The 20,733-nt window shown below is 39.4% G+C and overlaps 1 protein-coding gene across 7 annotated transcripts in view; it reads right to left on the bottom strand.

Annotated features, from left to right (window-relative positions):
- LOC110337860 (zinc finger protein 595-like) overlaps positions 1-20,733 on the bottom strand; it is a 40,707-nt gene that overhangs the window by 9,631 nt on the left and 10,343 nt on the right. For 5 of the 7 annotated variants that reach the window (XM_021220909.2, XM_029532855.1, XM_029532856.1 and 2 more), the window contains one exon: positions 17,008-19,840. In XM_021220909.2, the coding sequence (XP_021076568.1) occupies positions 17,982-19,840 (1,859 nt within the window). In that variant the 3' untranslated portion in view covers positions 17,008-17,981. Of the gene's footprint in view, positions 1-15,850; positions 16,005-17,007; positions 19,841-20,733 lie in introns of those variants that run through there. The other 2 variants (XM_029532860.1, XM_029532859.1) reach the window with 2 other exon arrangements.

Genomic DNA, 20,733 nt, shown 5'->3' with positions numbered 1-20,733 from the left:
TTCAGACACTCCAGAAGAGGGCGTCAGATCTTGTTACGGATGGTTATGAGCCACCATGTGGTTGCTGGGATTTGAACTCCGGACCTTCGGGAGAGCAGTCGGGTGCTCTTACCCACTGAGCCATCTCACCAGCCCAAGGCAACTCTTATAAGGACAATATTTGATTGGGGCTGGCTTACAGGTTCAGAGGTTCAGTCCATTATCATCACAGCAGGAGCATGGCAGTGTCCAAACAGGCATGGTGCAGGCAGAGCTGAGAGTTCTACATCTCTATCTGAAGACTGCTAGCAGAATTCTCACTTCCAGGCAGCTAGGACAAATGTCTTAAGTCCTCGACACCCCTACTCCAACAAGCCACACCTCCAAATAGTGCTACTCCCTGGGCCAAGCATATTCAAACCATGACAATACTCAATGAGTTAAGCCAGAAGAATGGCAATTTAATGAATAAGGACATTAATACTATCATTGAAAAATTAGGATAATAAAAAGAAAACCAGCTTGTAGCTCTCACATCTACAATATGAGGCAATAGGTGAGAAATTCTCAATTGTAATGAAGAAAACATACACAATTCAACACTCCACCAATCCTACCCAACAGAAACTAGAGGACATGGGAATGACTAATTCATTGTTTTTAATCTAACAAAAGGGGAAAGACCTAATGAGCAGCAATAGAAATGGCTCTCTGAAGGTGGATCTATGAGGTCAGTGGAAGACACAGCAGCAACATGGGATTAAAGAGCAATGTAGACATCAAGGTGAAATGATGTATAAACAAAAGTTCTCAGTGAATAGCTCTACATCCAGCCAAGTCTCCTCAGAGAAGAATGTGGATGGCTTTCAGGGATTTTAAAAACACAACTGCAATCCACTGTATTAAATGTAATTTGCTTCTTAATGCCTTTCACTTATGAACAACTTGGCTTCCATTCACAGGGCCCTGAGCACAAGCAGCAAACACGATGGGCAACATCAGAATTCTCAGACAGCCATAGCTCAATATAACTATAACTTGGTAGTGCATGAACTATATACAGTAGATAAAGCTCAAGATACCTATACTTGGTGTTCATACTGTGGGTCTCTAGATGTCACAGGCAAGGGTCATGAAGTGAAGTACCAAGTCTTCCCTAGGACAGACTTTAAAAGGCTTCCTCATCTGCCATATCTATCCTGCTATTCTCACATGTAAGTGTTGTGACAATGTGTTCCCATTTTCCATATCTTCTCCTACTCTTTAACACCAACACAAGCTTAGGAAATACAATACTTATGAATATTTACACATATTCTGAGGTCAAAATAGCACAGAATGGGGGTTGGGGATTTAGTTCAGTGGTAGAGTGCTTGCCTAGCAAGCGCAAGGCCCTGGGTTCGGTCCTCAGCTCTGGAAAAAAAAAAAAAAGAACAGAATGATATATTTAGGTTCCTGAAAGAAAATAACTGTCCTCTTCTCTTGCCTCTCCTCTCTTCTTTTCCTCTCTTCCCCCCCCCTTCTTCTCTCTATTCTAATGGCCACTTCAATCTGATACTTTTTCTCTCTGCTCTGGATCCCTCAAGATGTCTCTGGTTGACCTCTCCCTCAGAAGTACAATAAAAACCTTCTGACCATAAAAAAGGAGGAAGAGTAGGAAGAAGAGGAGGAGGGGGGAGGGGAGGGGGGAGGGGGAGGGGAAGGAGAAGAGGAAGAGGAAATAAGAGAGAAAGAAAATAACTCAACCATAGTGTTACACCCACACACCCAGAAAACAAAACAAAAAAAAAAAAATGACTGCTAGAATTGACAGAGAAGGAAGTGGATTTGAAGGTGGTCAGGAGTTATCACAGGTTTCTATTTTACCAAGGAACCTATTTATGCCAGACAGCAGTGGCACACCCATTTAATCCCAGAGCTCAAGGCAGAGGCAAGCAGCTCTCTGAGTTCCAGGCCAGCCTGATCTATAGCGTGAGTTCCAGGACAGCTAGGACTACACAGAGAAACCCTGTCTCAAACAACAACTAAAGCACCATTTAGGTAATAATTAAAAAATATATATCTACACAGTATAACTAAACATGAATTATCTATAAGGAGACATAAAAGAATAATTTTATATGAGGGATTAATGGACAGAAAATAGTTGGGAAGAAATCTATCATATACAAAACAGGAAAGCACTTACTCTCACAGAGAATGAAGAACAGCATGACGAATAATCCATCATTCACAACACCAGTAAAAACTTCTAGAATAAATACACACCAGTGGGGCTGGAGAGATGGCTCAGTGGTTAAGAGCACCGACTGCTCTTCTGAAGGTCCTGAGTTCAAATCCCAGCAACCACATGGTGGCTCACAACCATCCATAGTGAGGTCTGACGTCCTCTTCTGATGCATCTGAAGATAGCTACAGTGTACTTAGATATAATAATAAATAACTCTTTAAACACACACACACACACACACACCAGTGGGTGGTGGCACATGCCGTTAATCCCAGTACTCGGAAGGCAGAAGCAGGAAATTCTGAGTTCAAGGTCAATCTGGCCTACTGAGCAAGTTCCAAGACAGCCAAAAAGAAAAATAAAAGAAAATCAAAAGAAAAATCAAAAGAAAATCAAAAAGAAAAATAAACAAACAAAAAACCCAAAACAGACAAGCAAAACCAAAACCAAAATCCACTAAGACATTAAAACTCAGTAGGAACAGAATTTCCTACACCAATCTTCATCAGAACTTCACAATAAAATCCCTAGTAGAAGTCAAAATAGATAAAACACATCTCCGCACAATAAAGAATGCATGAGTCGATCTTGATTTAGAATCCAGCACGAGCAAGGACAACAACAAAAATATATAGTACTGCCCTAACACTGTAACAAGAGAAAAGCTCACATGATCCCCAATCTTATTTAATACTGGGTTTAAACTTAGCTAGAGAGACTGGAGTGAGGATGGGTACTAAGGAGCATTGGTTGTTCTTCCAAAAACTGAGAATTTAGATCAACACACCCACATGGCAGCTCATAAAACTGTCTGTAACTTTAGCTCCAGGGGAATCCATTACCCTCTTCCGGCATTTGTGGGCATTGCACATATGTAGTGCACAAGCATACATGCAGACCAAATACTTGTAATGGCTTGTATATACTTGCCTAGGAAGTGGCACTATTGGGAGGTGTGGCCTTCTTGGAGGAATAGTATCATTGTGGACATAGGCTTTAAGACCCTCTTCCTAGTTGCCTGGAAGCAAGTCTTCTTCTAGCTGCCTTGGGAACAAGAGGTAGAACTCTCAGCTTCTCCAGCCCCACATCTTCCAGGACACTGCTATGCTCCTGCCTTGATGATAATGGACTGAACCTCTGAACCTCTAAACCTGTAAGCCAACACCAATTAAATATCATCCTTATAAGTGTTGCCTAGGACCAAACCCAGACACTATTGTGAATGCCAACAAGAGCTTGGTGACAGGAGCCTAATAAAGCTGTCTCCTGAGAGATTCTGCCAGTGCCTAGAAAATAGAGAAGTGGATGCTCACAGCCATCCATTGGCCAGAGCACAGGGTCCACAATGAAGGAGCTAGAGAAAATACCCAAGGAGCTGAAGGGGTTTGCAGCCCCACAGGAGGAACAATAATATGAACTAACCAGTACCCCCAGAGCTCCCTGGGACTAAACCACCAATCAAAGAAAGTACATGGTAGGACTCATGGCTTTAGCTGCATATGTAGCAGAGGATGGCCTAGTCAGTCATCAATGGGAGGAGAGGCCCTTGGTCCTGTGAAGGTTCTATGCCCCAGTATAGGGGAATGTTAGGGCCAGGAAGTGGGAGGGTGGGTTGGGGAGCAGGGAGAGGGGTGGGGAGGGGATATGGGATTTTCAGAGGGGAAACTAGGAAAGGATATAACATTTGAAATGTGAATAAAGAAAATATCTAAAAAAAAAAAAAAAAAAAAAAAGAATTGCCTTGGTCATGGTTTCCGTTCACAGCAGTAAAACCCTAAGACAAATACCCATACACACATAATAATTATAAAAGACCAACCTACAGAAATTTAAAAGACACAAAGAAACAAAGAGATACAGTAGGAAAAGAAGTAATTTAACTCACTTCATTTCAAAGATAGTGTGATTGTTTATATAACCTATCTGAAAACACCACCAGAAACCTTTATACTTGACAAACACCTTAGTAATACTGAAGAATAAAGAATTATCACAGTTTAGTACATACTCCTAATTAGCAGACTGAGAAATAAATTAGGGTAACATTCTATTCTCCGTAGCTTAAAAGACCTCCAAGTATTATTTAATGTCCACATACTCCTTAGCCATGAGAGAATTACAAACTTGGACACAACTGATATTCCATCTCACACTAGCCAGAATGGATAACACAAAGAAAACAATTTGGTGCCTGGGGAGATGGTGCAGGAGTTAAGTGGTTGAGGGCAGTTACTGCTCTTCCAGAATACCAGGGTTTGAATCCCAGCATTTGGGAAGCAGAGGCAGGTGGATTTCTGAGATTGAGGCCAGCCTGGTCTACAGAGTGAGTTCCAGGACAGTCAGGGCTACACAGAGAAGCCCTATCTCGAAAGACAAACAAACAAACAAACAAAAGAATCCCAATATCCCGAGTCACAGCCATCTGTAACTTCCCTGTCAGGGAATCTAATGCCCTCTTGGGACCTCCACAGGAACAAAGAACACATGCCGCACAGCTATGCATGCTGACAAAACACTCATACACATAAAATATAATAAAAATAATGAAAAAGAAGAAAGCAAATGGAGACAGGTGTGATGGGGAACACTTTAATTTCACTACTATGCAAGCAGGGGGCATATGTAACTCTGTACTTTGCTGCAAGCCTTGTCTACACAGTGAGTTTCAGGTCAGCAACAGTTATATGATACCCCCCTCAAAATATAGGAAACAACAAAAAAAAAATCAAATATCCACAAATGCAAAATGAAAAATGTCAGTACAGCTCCTGATTGTAATTTCTGATATAAATCCAAACTAGTACAATCAGTAGAAATCCCTTTGGAGGTTACAGAAACCACAAATTACCATCCAAATCTAAGGGAATCCATCAATGTGAGACAGAAAATGTCAAGACTCTACTAGGAGTATGATTGTGTCAGTACATTAAAAAAAAAGGCCATGGAAAATTTCATATTTGCTCATTATCAAAGACTTCAAAAATGTGAAAATAGAAGGGACATACCTCAGAATTATAAGCACTAGAAGTCACAAACCTAAACCCAACATTTTACTATGAAAGCATTAAAGTAGCAGAATAAACTCCGTTTTGTTTTTCAGACTCCATTTTAAGTTAACTTGTCTTTAGAGTATCATGGGGCCACCCTTGAGTCCCGAGAAAAACCACGAAATGTCCCTGGCAGTTGTAAAATAGACACAGCAACTGCAGCTAGCTGATAACAACAGAATGGGCTAAGAAAACATAAGTCGTTTCCAGGTCAATATGTTCCTTTTAGATATATGGTCCCTCCTTTGACCAGCTGCTGTGAACCAACTAGCTTAAAGACCAATGTTCCTTTGACCCTTTTACCCAATCATGTAATGCCAACACTTGGAAATCCCTGCTTGTGGTTTTTCCCTTTATAAACTCCTTTCCCTTAGACCTCGGGGCTGGTCTCCATCAGATGTAAAGAAATATTTCAGATGCCATGATGGTAGAGTCATAGCAATAAAGAGTGTAAAGCCAGTGAGGAAGAAGTAGAATCCATGACTTAACCAGATGTGTATCTCCTAGGCCAGGAAACATGTGTCTAAAGATGTAGCACAGGACCCTGAAAGCTATCATGACAGCTCTGCAACAGGTCAGTCAACAACCTATTGGCTCCATCTGTGTCTCATCTGTAACCAATATCCTCTCCTTGACCCTCAGGACTGCAAATGATTACTGGTAGATTTAGCTCCATAGGGAAAATTTTCAGCACATAAAATAATTCAACAAAATCTATTTCAGAAACTTCAGAAAGCCAGTCAGAATCTGTCACTCTGGATTGTTGGAATAGGGAGAAGATTAGGAGGCATGCGGGGGGGGGGGTTGGTTGAGGGGGCAGAAGGCTGTAAAACACTGCTTAACTGAACTCGAGGCTTAGACTTTAAACGGACACCGGCTGACACTGTCTGTATCAGCACTGCGCAATGAAGCTGTTTTTTTGGACCACAGTTTGCCAGCTACTTCCCCTGGTTTCCTAAAACATTGCCATAGTGTAAAGACAGTGTTCTATGTAAGGAAATGCTTTCTAGCTGAATTATTATTGGCCAGTCTCAAAGATGGAAATATATGTGATGCGTTGAAAACCTGGCCCAGAGCCTATAATTGGGAAGAAGACAGGCTATAGGAGAGATTTCATTCATGACATTTTACTACATGTAAAGTACCCACTCGGCCTTTTCCTGTTCTATCCACAACAAAGCCTGACACTGTTTTCAGCCTGTGTCAGAGAACTTTTGTATGTCATGGGCAACAGTTATTTCAGGGATTTGTAACACACAAAGAAGGAGTAACTGTTGCTGAACAGCCATGAAGAGAAAAATCCATGTTCAAATCCCAGAAACATGACAAAAGAGAAGAGAATAGGGTGATTAGGTATGATACACACTACACATTAAATATTACCCATAAAATACAAAATTAAATGTACAGAAAAGCACAAAGAAGCTGCATATTCAGCCCAGCTATATAGGGCAGTTATATAGTTATTATATAGTGTTATGGTTTGTATATGCTCAGCCCAGNAAGTGGCACTATTAAAAGGTATGGCCCTATTGGAATAGTGTCACAGTGTGTATGGGCTTTAAAACCCTCATCCTAGCTGCCTGGAAATCAGTATTCTGCTAGCAGCCTTCAGATGAAGATGTAGAACTCTCAGCTCCTCCTGTACCATGTCTGGCTAGATGCTGCTATGTTCCTGCCTTGATGATAATGGACTGAACCTCTGAACCTGTAAGCCAGCCCCAATTAAATGTTGTCCTTATAAGACTTGCCTTGGTTATAATGCCCATTCACAGTAGCAAAACCCAAACTAAGACATATAGTGAGTTATCCCAGCTGTAATTCTAGATGATTCTTCAGAGCCACGTAACTACTAGAACATGGGAGTGTCAGAAGAGTAGATATAGAGCCCTATGCAACAGAGCAGCAGATTGAGAAAAAAGAACAATAACAATGAACATGTGAATGTCACCAAAATAACCCACACATGCTGTGCAAAAATCAGACTTGTTCAACAATGCTTTTGGAAAGTATCTATCCAGAGAGAAAATATGAAGTGGGTCCAATTCAGTCCCACTATATAATGAATCAGACCTTCATATATGCTGGAATAGTGAAACTGAGAAAAAGGATACATGCACAGAAATCCCAAAAATTCAAAGTTTCAAGAAGCAGCCTATTGATCAAATAAATTTATTAGTTTGCTATTCATCATATGATATGCTAATACCTAGAATATATCATGAAATAAAGAAACCTCAGAGCAAATAACTAATAATTAGTCGAATGGTAGAGCAAATGATTTGAATAGGTCATGCTAAAAAGCAATTACATTTACAAATAAGTACACATTGAAAATGTTCTCTTCCATTGGTCATGAACAAAATGTTCATCTAATGTACACCAAGATCACCTCTCTGCCTACTCAATGACCACATTCAAGGTTTCAGTGAAATGAATCCTGCAATTAAGTCAGTGCAACAGAAAGTACTCAGAGACACAATGTGGGGAGAGTCCAGCCTGCTGCAGTCATCATGCAAGACAGTGTGCAATTTCTTCAACAACCACACAAGCAACAATTCATGTAAGATTCAATTATGCTACACATGAGGATCCATATGAAATGACTAATTATAGAGCATACTTGCCAAAGGGAAATTAGTTACTGACCAACATGCATGTGAACAGAAATAGCAGATAGAAAACAGAAGGCTACATAGATGACACGTGAACACAGATACACCACTAACATGTTGTCACTGAAACATGGGAACATAATTGCCAAGGAGGTTTCTCTTATGTAAGGATTTAAAGAAATTCATTTCAACAAGATTGGGGTATTTCAGCAAAATACACAAAGGTAATGGTATTGAGGTATGAAATTTAAGAAACCACAGAATTCAAACTGCTTCAGAAGATGAAATAAAAAGTTCAAACTCTATTAAAATTATAGCAATGAAAATCATTGATGAGCGTAAAGACAAAAGGAGATTTCAGTGGAACGACAATAGAGACACCGTTTACAGTTCTGCAGAGACACTAAACAATGCTTATCATTTTAGGAAATGGGAAATTTCACTATAAAAGAAACAGAATCTAATGTCAAAGTTAGGAGATCAGAAAACAAGCCTAATGCATGATATTCCCCAATTTTACAAGATGCTAAACTGTCAGTAAGGAAAATCATTTAATATTGAAACTAAGAGGCCAAAGAGAGACAAACTGAATGGGGCCTTCATCACTGACCTGCACAGTCATATAAACTATGTTTTCTCCAAATACAAATTCTTACATATAAAGTCAATGGTATGTAAAATGGGATAGTAATCTTGATGTTTTTACAGTATAATACTTCAGAATCATTTCTAGAGGAAACAGATGGTGACAAAAGCAATCTTGTGTCTCACTTGCATTAAAAAAGTTTTTTTCCTCAGAATTTGTATTTTAGCTGATGGGGATCAGTATTATGGAGAATATACACATGTGCTCTGTGCCTGTGCCTGGTGCCGACTGAGATCAGGAAAAGGCATCCTGTCTCCTGAACTGAAGCCATGCATGGCTGTCAGCCATCATGAGAGTGCTGGGAACTGAACCCATGGCCTCGTCGGAGCAGTGAGGGCTGTTAACTGATGACTCATTAAACAGTGCTCCCTCCCTAATTCCATGTTCACTATCACTTGAACCTTTCACCACAGCTAACTCAGTCGCTCCTGCATACTTGGATCCTTGGCTACTGTCTCTTGCCTTTCCATCTTCCAGGTCTCCTTGTTCTGTTTCACAGGTGAGCAGGTCTGAGTGATTAATGAGCCCTGCACACGAGAAAGAGGGTCTTCAGAAAGCACCTGGATTTCTAACACAGTTCTGTGCTCAGTAGAGAACGAGAAAACGTAGTAAGAGGATTCTACAAATGATTTTCCAAATGACATGCAGTGCCATTTTCAGTTAGCCTAACTTGAGTCCCACCACTTCAAATTACAGCTCAAACAAAATATAAGAGTGGATGGACATGGAACGGAATGATTGGGATGACAGTATTATACTCCACTGTGTTTTAGAATTTATCATGGAACAAAAATGAAAGACTAACACCTCACCAAGGTCAAACGTAGGGAACATAGTATCAGGCAATGCATTTTTTTCCTTTGAGGATTTCACTTTCCTCTATGATATGTGAGGCTCATTTGATTGCAGAGTAGTTTTTCCATGAACCCTGACAAGGAGCAAGGGAGACTGCAAGAAAACTATTCTCACCCACAGAAACCAGACTGCTGCACTTCTGCAATATCCAATCTCTGTACAAAGTCAGCTGAGCAGGGTCCAGGCATTGTCCCTCCTCTTCAGAGCAGTTCAGAGTCACAGCCCTGACTGCCAACAAATCCTGAAATTCAAAATCAAAAGGGTGACTGAGCCCTCTGTGTTCCTGCACTGCTTTACTCTGAGCACAGAAGTCAGAGGCAGGCAAATCCCTGTGGGATCAGCTTGGTATATGAGCTGAGATCTGAGACAAACTGGACAACAGAGTGATATACTACTTCAATTAAAACAAAGCCAAGTCTAAACCACACCAAGCCAGTTTGGCCATGTATCCATGGGAAGTGTGCTTTTGTTGGACCCAAAAGACAAAAGACAAAGACAACTTTTCTCATACACTTGAGTGATCAGAATTACTTAAAAGATGTTTTCCAATTTCATCCGAATCTATAGTGAGTTTTCTAACTGTGAAAATTGTTAGACTTGATACTCTCTTCCAGAGTTTGTGAGGAATATATTCTGTCTTTTTGGACTCTAATGTGTAGCATTATGGATTCAGCATATACAGACACATTTCTGAATGTTATTTTCAATCACAGAGCTCATATGTCTCATATGGAAAACTAATGGAAGTAAACTTATTTTTTAGTAAACGTTAATGTTTACAGTCAAATCTTTCCTAGTCCTGTAAGAAACTAATACCTAAAAAGCTCCCAATGCTCTCTTCTGGTGTGTCTGAAGACAGGGACAGTGTGCTCACATACATGAAATAAATAACAACAAAACAACTCCCTGGGGATGCCAAGTCCCCAGACCCAAACGCCACTCTTTGAATAGGCAAGTGGTAAAGCAGAGGAGTTAGAAAGCATGCATGAATTTAAATTCCAGGAGCTTTGTCACTGCCACCACAATAGCAAAGAGAATAGTGTTTGCAAACAACAGAAGAGACAAGCTGGCCAGCTTGATCATGGTGAGCATGGCTCTGGCAGGCCTTGCCCTTCTCCATCATTGCTTCTGCCTTGCTAAAAACCATTAGACAACACTTCTAAAGGTAGCTGCCAAGGTCTGTTCTTTATTTGTCTACTTTCTCCTTCTGTGCTTGACTACCAAGGTCCAGCTATCAAAGTATTAAAAGTTCAAAGATCGGGCGGGGGTGGGGGGGTGGCGTATAGGGGACATGTAAATGTAAATGAAGAAAATATCTAATAAAACAAATAGTTAAAAAAAAAAAAAAAGTCCAGAGATGAATAGCCCCCTTTGGATCGCCTAATTAGCATGCCCAAACAAAATATACCTCTTCGTTCTAGCCCATTCTTAAAAGTTACACCTGCAAAGTTATTTGAGGATGCTTTTCTGCTTGCGTCAAGAAAGCACCACGTTAACTTTTCTTTTAATAAAGGATCCCTCGTGAAGACCGGTGTTTGGCTGTAGTTTTTGCCTAATTTGGGGTCGGAGGGAAATCCCCGCTGTGTAGTCTCTCCTAACAAGTGCTCTACCCGATTATTCTGTGAATATCCTGGTAACCATAAACTGGAAAAAAACAAAAACAAAATCAGGCTAAGTCCCAGTTCATATGAACGGATGTATACTGACCCAGTTAAGATCCACAGCAACTTTGAGATCTGGCGTCCTTATTAGTAAAAGAGAGTCTGATCACGTCCTGCTCTGCTCCTGCCCGTTTCCCAGCCCCACAGCTACTCAGACCTGGAAGGTCCTAGGGCAGCCAGGCTGCTGTTCCCGCCTCTGTACTGCCGACTGCTGCCTCTCCAGGCCCGCAGTCTGGAAACTGCGACTGAGGAGTTCCGGAGAGAACCAAGCTCGAGTCTTCCACAAGCTGTTTGGGGTCCTTAGAATCCCAGTTCTCCCTCTGGAATGTCGGGTTTTCCTCTTTTTCTCCTTAGGGTCCTAAGTGCGTCCTCTGGCCCCACCTCCTACGCAAAGTTTCTGTTCCAGATGTTCATGGCTTCCCCACCCCCACCCCTTTCCACTGTCCCTTAGAGTTTGCCCACCCCTTGTTATTTGGTCCCTTATTACCTTGTGTCTACCGCCCAGTTTTCTGACTCCCCTGTGAAACTCGTTTTCTCCCCCTCCCACTGGACTAGAAATGGTTTGTGGGCGCACAGTCATTCTTGTGCTGCTGCTTGAGCAAAGATTTCTGTTCCGGGGTGGGGGTGGGGGTGGGGTGGGGGCATGTTCAGCAAGAGCTTAACAGAGCCAATGAGAATATACATCCCTCTGACTTGAGATTCAGAGGACAAGAAAGCAACAGAGGATAAGAAAAGCTGTTTAATTGCACTGGATTCAGGCTCAGCTTTGGACTGGAGACAGCTGATTGGTGTGCAGGGAGGGGGGGAAATCCTAGGACTGTGGCACTGTGTTACTCAAGGCCTGTCTGACTCTGAGCACTCTGTGAGATTTCAGATCCAGGTTTTTTTCTTTATAAGCTAGATCCCGCCATATACCCCACAAATCCAGTCCGAGAGTGGGGAAGAATGGGGCAAAGATGCATATTGATATTGAAGCAGGAACTACATAAACATCCTGTTTCCTTTCGTATGAATTCCTTGAATGTGCCCCGATTTTGCTATCTACCAGACTTAATAAAATTCATATTCTGACGCCACTGAATGCTGATTACAAAGACGTTCTTTGATCTATGCTGGCATTGTTCTATTGACAAGAATAATCACTCACTGAAATGTTAAAATCAGCAACTTACTGAAATGATCAAAGAGTAGTTTTCACTGTGTGTGTTTTACTGAAAGGAGACCTCTCCTCCAGAGTGGTTGTGGCATTCAAGCAGCAGCAAAACCAAAGAGGCTTGGGGGGTGGGAGAGGATTTAGAATTTGGCCACTACAACATAAGAAGGTGAACACATCTCCCATGCTTTTGACCCTTTTTCCGTTGTTTTTATGTTGCATTCAGAAGAGACAGGTTTTCTCTGTGTAGCCCTGGCTATCCTGGAACTAGCTCTGTAGACCAGGTTGTCCTTGAACTTACAGAGATCTGCCTTCCTCTGCTTCCTGAATGCAAGAAATAAAGGCTTGTGCCATCACTGTCTAGCAAGAATGTTTATCTTAAAAACTCCAATGTTAGGTGTCACAAAGCACCTTCGAGGCAGAAGGCAGAGGATATCTGTGAATTCAAGGCCAGCATAGGAAGTTCTAAGACATCAGAAATATATGGTGAGACTGTCTCATAATTTAAAAATAAATAAAACCCCCCAAACAAAAGTCATTTTTCAAAATGTTTTTATAGGGTAATTTTTACATAAATTTCAATGCTAAGCACTACTGAATTACATGAAACTGTTGTTCAAAATCCTTGAGATTGATTTGAGAGTTTGCTCAGTGGCTCTTGTGCAGGATGACAGTTTGATTCTCACCAACCAAATTTGGATTGTAACAGTCTGTAGCTCCTGTTTCAGGGATCTAAAGCCCTCTTCTGAGCTTTGCAGGTACAAGGCAAACATATGGTAGACATAGTCAAATGCAGGCAAAACACATCTACCCATAAAATAATAAAATAGATCCACCTAAAACTCTGTAACCTACAGGCGCATTGTGTCGGCTTCACGTAACTATATGGAGTTTCTGAGTACAAGGCCAGTCTGGTCTATATAATGAGTTTCACAGTAGCCAGGGATAGACTTTCTCCAAAAATAATAATGCTGGCATGAATCTACAATATTTAAAGTTGCATATACATGAGGTTCGTGCTCAATATCATGACATTTAAGAAAAATGGTCACAGCTATGCCAGAACTTGTAAGAGAAAAATCCGGATATTTTCATCTTGTACATCATGACTTCTGCCTGTGGCTACATTCAGAAAATATGCTATCCTTATTGTTACCATAGAGTAGAAACAAAAATTTCCCACCCAACTGAAATCTACTTAAAACTCTAGAAGGAGATCTGGCATTAGGCAGTCCTTGCAAAGGAAGAACTACAGACTAACAGGAACATTTGTGTATCTTGTGGCTCCTTCACTGCTTTAAACTTATTTTCCACACTAAATTGTCTCCTATAGGCATTATAGCACAAGAACATAAATCATTAGAAAGTATCTATTTACACCATAAGGGCCATACAATACTTGTTCTTCCTGCTCAATTAGTAAATCAGGGGAGGACCAAATGTCAACAATTATTGTGTTTGATCCTTGCTCTATCATATTATCCTTAACTCAAAATCAGTTTTTAAGAACTGTTACAGAACTCTCTGGATTTTCAAGTTTCATTTGCGGGTTACTGTGGAAGGATAAGAAATCATTACCCAGCTGGCAAACTATGGGATTTTTTTTCATATGAACTCAATTTGTGATTACAAAAATTGTCCAATCTTCTCCCATTCCACATGCAGAAATTTATTTTATTTATGGCTCATCTAATGGTTTAGAGGGAGAATTCATTGTCCAGCTATTCATCGTTTTATTAATACCTCTTTTTCTCACTCCAACAAGTGGAACTAGATGTTTTGATTCATCTATTATAAACTTCATAAACTCTTAAATATTGTTTCAGATTCCACTTTCGATGTAGGATTATTTCCAGCAATAGAAATTACCTTGAGTTTGTCTTCAGACTGTGTTATGCTCACATTACTACAGTGTCCTATTTGAGCTATACTCATAAATTTCTTTGGGCTGTACCTCAATCTTCAGAGAATGCTTCAGCTGTGTGTTCTTCTCATACAAACTTTTGCTGTTATAGGAGTAGCTACTTTTATAAAAACTGACAATAGCAGTAAAATTACTATAGTAGTAGTACAGCAGTAAAAACTGTAAAAACTCCTGTAAAGAATGCAATATTAATTGTATTACAGTTATTCCTTATTTTTCAAGATCAATGCACATAGAATATTAATTATTAAAAAATTAAAAAGGGAGCTGTGCATGGTGGCGCACACCTTTAATCCAGCACTTGGGAGGCAGAAGCAGGCGGATTTCTGAGTTTGAGGCCAGCCTGGTCTACAGAGTGAGTTCCATGACGGTCAGAGCTACACAGAGAAAACCTGTCTCGATAACCAAAAAAAAAAAAAAAAAAATTAAACAGGAAGGAGTGCCAGGGATATTCTTGTACTTTTCTTATTTACTTTTAATCTTTAAATTTTGCCTCAAAGTGATCTATACTCAAGAGTTCAAAAGCATTTCTCTACAGAGCATTATAAATTGCTTCTAGAGTGTAGAGTCTAGACAGACCTGTGTGGTTTAAACAATTTGAGACTTTGAAGACCAGTTATTTGAGGGGGATTGATTGGACATGGATATGTATCTGTCATTGCAGATGGAGTCACTGAAACATTATGGGTTTTTCTTAGGCTTCTCTGGCTCCAGGCCATTAAGGATGAGAGCAGAGGGTGAGGGAGACAGTAGAAGTCACCAGAAAGATAGCAGCCCTCCAGGTGAAGAACAAAAGATGTTGGCCATATCATCAGACGTCAAGTCTGCCCACCTGGGTCCACCGGTGCACCGAAGGGAAGATATTCTATGATGCACAAAGAACCCAGTGTTACTGGAAATCTTTTTCTAGTGCTGCTATATGCTTTGACCTGTGCATCTGCAGTGCATACCTCTGAACGTATCTATCCAACTGCTAGTATCTTTACTAATGACTGTTTATGACTGGACCATAATAGACTCATTCATTTATCTGAAAATAGGACTGTGTGAATTTTTCCTTTGAGATCTGAATCACTTCCTGTTTGCATAGGACATAACATTTGTATTTCTCTTAGAAGGCAAGTATGGACTGATGCTTTACCAGACACCAGAGCTCCTAATCATACAGGTCTGTTTTCAATCTATTCTCTGAACTTTTCTGGTCAATATAATAGTGTGACCAACAGTACTGGACATAGTTTAGATCCTGTTTATAATACTCTTTTATGAAAACTATAAATATGTCCCTGTTCTTTTTTCCAGATGCTAAAGTAAAAGAGAGAGAGAGAGAGAGAGAGAGAGAGAGAGAGAGAGAGAGAGAGAGAGAGAAAATCATTTAACAGGATGATCCTGTGTTAACTGACCAGGGTCCTCATGGAGATTTGTTTCTAATTAACAGTCAATGGTGTAATTAACAGTCAATGGTGTAATTAAATCAGTTGGTACTATGGCGTGTTCATAATTACACTATTCTTTTACTCTGAACCCACAGGGTTAATAGCTTGGCATGATGGAGGTTGAGCTCCCCCTAGGCCTAGGATTTGGTTTAATAATTAACTGGAACCTGAACAATGGGATATTTGGAAAATCCTGGCAGCATTAACTTCAATACATACATGATCTAGTAATTTTAGACACACCTGTTTCAGTCATTTTAATTCTTTTGCAACCCCTTTCATATAACTTTTTGTGTAAAGTTGCCCTATGTTTTTGCTTTAGGTAGCCTTAACATTAATCTTAATCTGAATAGTGAGATTAGATTTATTGTAAATTATAGGATTATAGTTACCTGTAACTGACCAGGCCATGGGAAGAGGGGCTTGTAGCTACTATGATACAAGTCCTTGATACATTTCTAAAAAGGACAAAATGCTTTATTGAATAGCTTATTGTTACCGTCACATGAATAATTATGATTCCAACAGTTTGTACAAAAACAGTAACATGATTCTCATAATTTATGAGTAAGACAAGCATTGATGAGCAAACAGAATCAGAAGTAGAAGAGTTAAAATGTGCAGGATCAGATCATAAATATGAAAAGAAAACAATGTCTATGAAATATGATTGGAATTCCACTTACTTTTGTATTACCCCCATAGAACCTAATCATAAAATTACATGTGAAAACACATCAAATACAACCACTTATAACACTTCCAAGGGAATTTAAGTCTTGATGTTTTTAACATTTTCAGATAGCTTATTGACTATTTCTTTCAAGGATATGACTTATGGAATAGCTAAATTGCTAGGAGAAAGGCTCCCAAACCTGATGGCAGATCATAACAAATAATGCCTTCACTGGCCTATTACTGGGTTGATAATTTGCTTATTTATAGAATACTCATGCATCAAATGACAATTAGATTTATCTACATCTTGAATGAAAACCATTCTAGACATACTGAGTTCAAAAGATAAAAAAGGAAAGATGTTGTAACATGGTCCATGAATGAACCTATGTAAGGAGAGTTCTGAGTGCTTATGGGAAAACTCTAAGACAGTTTCTCCAAATATGGTGTTGCTCCCTGAATGTACTTTCATGCCTCTCCCAGGTGTAGTCAACAGAAGAGGGTTTGCTTGCAATCAATATTTATTACAAATGAAAGAGTAACTTCTGAAAGTAGAGGTTTCCAAGACAGGATTCTGTTTAAGTAGCAAGAATTTCTCCCTGTCTCTCTCTCTGTCTCTCTCTCTGTCTCTCTCTCTGTCTCTCTCTCTCTGTGTGTGTGTTGTCTGTCTTTGAGACAGGGTCTTTCTGTGTAGCTTTGGCTGTCCTGGAACTTACTCCGTAGACCAGGCTAGCTTCCATAGAGATCCACCTGCCTCTACCCTCCCCCACCCAAGTGCTTGGATTAAAGGCCTGTGCAACTGCTACCTGGCTAAGAATTGTTTTTAAATGATAAGAAATGAAGAAAAGTACTGAAAGATCATCAAATGGACTTTGATCTGTGCAGATCTGTGTACAAAGGAGCCCTGACACATAGAGTGCTTGAAATTGGCATTAAGATTGTTCAGACAATTGAGGTCCCTTGATGGTTATTGTCAGTCCCTACTAACTTTGGTGACTCCTGTCTTGGATTCATCAGCTCTGAAGGAGCAGCGATTGATACCAATTATATATAACCATTTGCTAATGTAGTACACTGGCTTCTCTAATGCCTACAAACCTTTGTGTTTTATTATTTGTATATGAAACTTCTACTGTTACTATGCTCTGTGGTTCTACTAAATACTCATCTCTCTTGAGTACTGAAAAATAATTTTCCTGCACATTCTTGGGGGATTTTCTAGCTGTGCATGAGCACACAGATTATCACTGTTAAGTTCTCATCATATTGTGATTGACAAGTTTTCACATCAGAAAGAGTATTTTGAAGGTGAAAAAAAAAAGGGGGTGTCTTTATTAAAGCACTTTCTTGGGTTTTCCTTCAGGAAAGTCTAGTAGGAACAGACTTTGCCAAATTCAATGTTATTTCTTTGGGATCTATAGAGAGGAATTTCTACTGTGCAGCGAGGCATGAATATAGCACAATGGCAAACATATATGATTTCTCTCTAATATCATTTCAGGGAATAACTAAAAGTTTGGTAACGTCCTTTGGATTAACACATATTGTCTTCATTATGAATTTTTTGAGGTTGAACAAGTATAATGTTTTAATGAAAAGCTTCCAATAGTATAACATTTCACTATAAACTTTAGATGTTTTCTAAGATTTAAATATTCTGTAAAAGCATTCTCAGATTTCTCATGTTCATAATGTTTTTTGGAGTGGAGCCTGCAGTAGTGCCTAAGGACAGCATTCTGGGAAAAGCATACAACATATTATTTACTATGGAAAGTTTTCTCCCCAGTATGAAGTCTGTGATGTCTCCTAAGGTTTGCCAATGTGGTAAAGGATTTATCACATTCACTACATTTGTAAGGTTTTTCCCCTGTATGAATTCTGTAATGGATGTTAAGGTGTGATAAGTGATAGAAGGCCTTGCCACATTTTTCACAAGCATGAGGTTTCTCTCCTGCATGAATTTTCTGATGTGTTCTAAGAGATGAACATTTCGTAAATGATTTCTCACATTCATCACATTTATAAGGTTTCTCTCCAGTATGGATTCTGTAATGAACTTTCAGATGTGATAGTTGATGGAAGGCCTTACCACATTCTTTACAAGCATGAGGTTTCTCTCCAGCATGGACTTTCTGATGTGTTCTGAGAGATGACTGTTTGGCAAAGGATTTGTCACATTCTTCACATTTGTAAAGCTTTGCAGCATGAGTGCTCTGGTGTCTCCTACAAGTTGAGCAGTGTGTGAAGGATTTGTCACATTCACTGCATTTGTAAGGTTTCTCTCCAGTATGGATTCTTTCATGGCTTTTAAGACAAGACAACTGGGAAAATCCCTTACCACATTCTTTACATTGGTAAGGCTTCTCTCCAGTATGGGTTCTGTAATGGACTTTAAGATATGACAATTTATAAAAGCACTTACCACATTCTTTACATTTGTAGGGTTTCTCTCCAGCATGAATTTTCTGATGTATCCTAAGGGTTGAACACTGAGTAAAGGATTTCTCACACTCTTTGCATTTGTACGGTTTCTCTCCAGTATGAGTTCTGGCATGTTTTCTAAGTTGTGACAACATATAAAATGACTTACCACATTCCTTACATTTGAAAGGTTTCTCTCCAGTGTGAATTTTCTCATGTGCTCTAAGAGATGAGCACCGGGTAAAGTACTTGTCACATTCCTGACATTTATATAGTTTTCCAGCATGCATGTTCTGATGTTCTCTAAGAGATGAGGAGTAGGTAAAAGATTTGTCACATTCTTTACATTTGTATGGTTTCTCTCCAGTATGTGTTCTGGCATGTTTTCTAAGCTGGGACAGCATATAAAAGGACTTAATACATTCCTTACATTTGAAAAGTTTCTCTCCTGTATGAATTTTCTCATGTGCTCTAAGAGATGAGCACCGAGTAAAGGATTTGTCACATTTCCAACATTTGTACAATTTTCCCTCATGGATGTTCTGATGTCCTCTAAGAGAAGAGCAGAAGGTAGAAGATCTGTCACATTCCTTACATTTGAAAGGCTTTTCTCCAGGATGGATTCTGTAATGGGTTTTAAGATCTGACAACCACCTAAAAGCCTTGTGATATTCTGTGCATATCCATGGTTTCTCTCCAGTATAAGTTCTCTGATGTGTACTGAGGCTTGAGCAGGTCCTGAATCCTGTTCTATATTTCCAACACTTCTGTGGGTTTTCTCCACTATAAATTCCTAGCTGTACAAGTTTTGGGATAGAGCCAAAAGTTTTATCACATTCTTTATATTCTTTCTCTCCTATGTAGATTCCATGACTCTGACTTATATTTGAAAATAAACTTAAAGATTTGCCATAGTCTTTATATTTGCAAGGTTCTTCATCAGTGTGCATACTTTCATGTCTACTGACGTTTGTTGATTCAATATATGCATCCCTGTGGTTACCAAATCTGTATTTGTTGCAGATTTCTGGAGTATTATTTGTTTTGCAAAGTATCCATCTGGAGGATTTGTGAAACATTTTGCCAAGTTCATTACATTCACTGGACTTCCATTGCATATCCACATACTCATAGATGATACTCTTTGAGTCTTGATAGAAGACCATCTCAGATTCACTGCACATTCCATAGTTCTCTGGAAAATGAGCACAATTAGGGAAAGGAGGATTAAGGAATGATTAAACAGATTTGATATCTGAGTTCTCTGAGATAAGTAAATACAAGTCTTTAGAATAGAGCTCCCTGCAGAGCCTTTTCTATCATTCATTATCACTGTGTGGAAGTCACTGTATGAATGCCCAGAAGAACCTCTAGTCTGACTTCCATCACTGATAACAATCTTTCCATTCTTATCTAAACTGCATACCTTACAAGAAGTAGAACAAATAGTTGAAGAAACAAGAGTGAACTTGGGAGCAGAGCTCTCTGAAAAAATTACCTTTGAAATATGTTACTCTGTCTGCTTTCCCCAGAAATATTGTAGAAATATTTAACACTAAATTCAAAATATCTCCACTTAATAAGTGTACTGCTATACAATCCCTGCTCAGAATAATCAAATTTCTTGTCTTTAAAAACTTTTGAATAAACATGATAGAACTAGGTGTGGTGCAGAATGATGTTAATCCCAGCATTTATCAGACAGATGCAGACAGATCTCTGTGAATTCCAGGCCAGCCTTGACTACATAGTGAATCCAATGACAGCCACCACTTCACAGAGAGATCCTGTCTCAAAAGCATACAAAACACACACACACACACACACACACACACACACACACACACACACTGATAGAGATTTTTTTTCTCAATGATCCATTAAATTCATAAAAAAATAATAGATGCAAAGAAAATATTTTTACTAAATATCTAAGGCTATAGTTGAAACAGGGCAGGGATGTCATGGGTAGTTATTATGTAGTTTTTACTTCAAACTTTATACTGTCTGATATCTATAAACTCAGCCCTGTATTCTCTGTCCTTCCTTAAATAGAAATTCTCAAGAGGCAGAGGCCAGAGGGCAGAG

This window comes from Mus pahari, chromosome 21, assembly GCF_900095145.1.
Source record: "Mus pahari chromosome 21, PAHARI_EIJ_v1.1, whole genome shotgun sequence".
Classification (NCBI taxonomy): domain Eukaryota; kingdom Metazoa; phylum Chordata; class Mammalia; order Rodentia; family Muridae; genus Mus; species Mus pahari.
The sequence above is the reverse complement of the archived record's forward strand: the minus strand, read 5'-3'. Positions and strand labels throughout refer to the sequence as shown.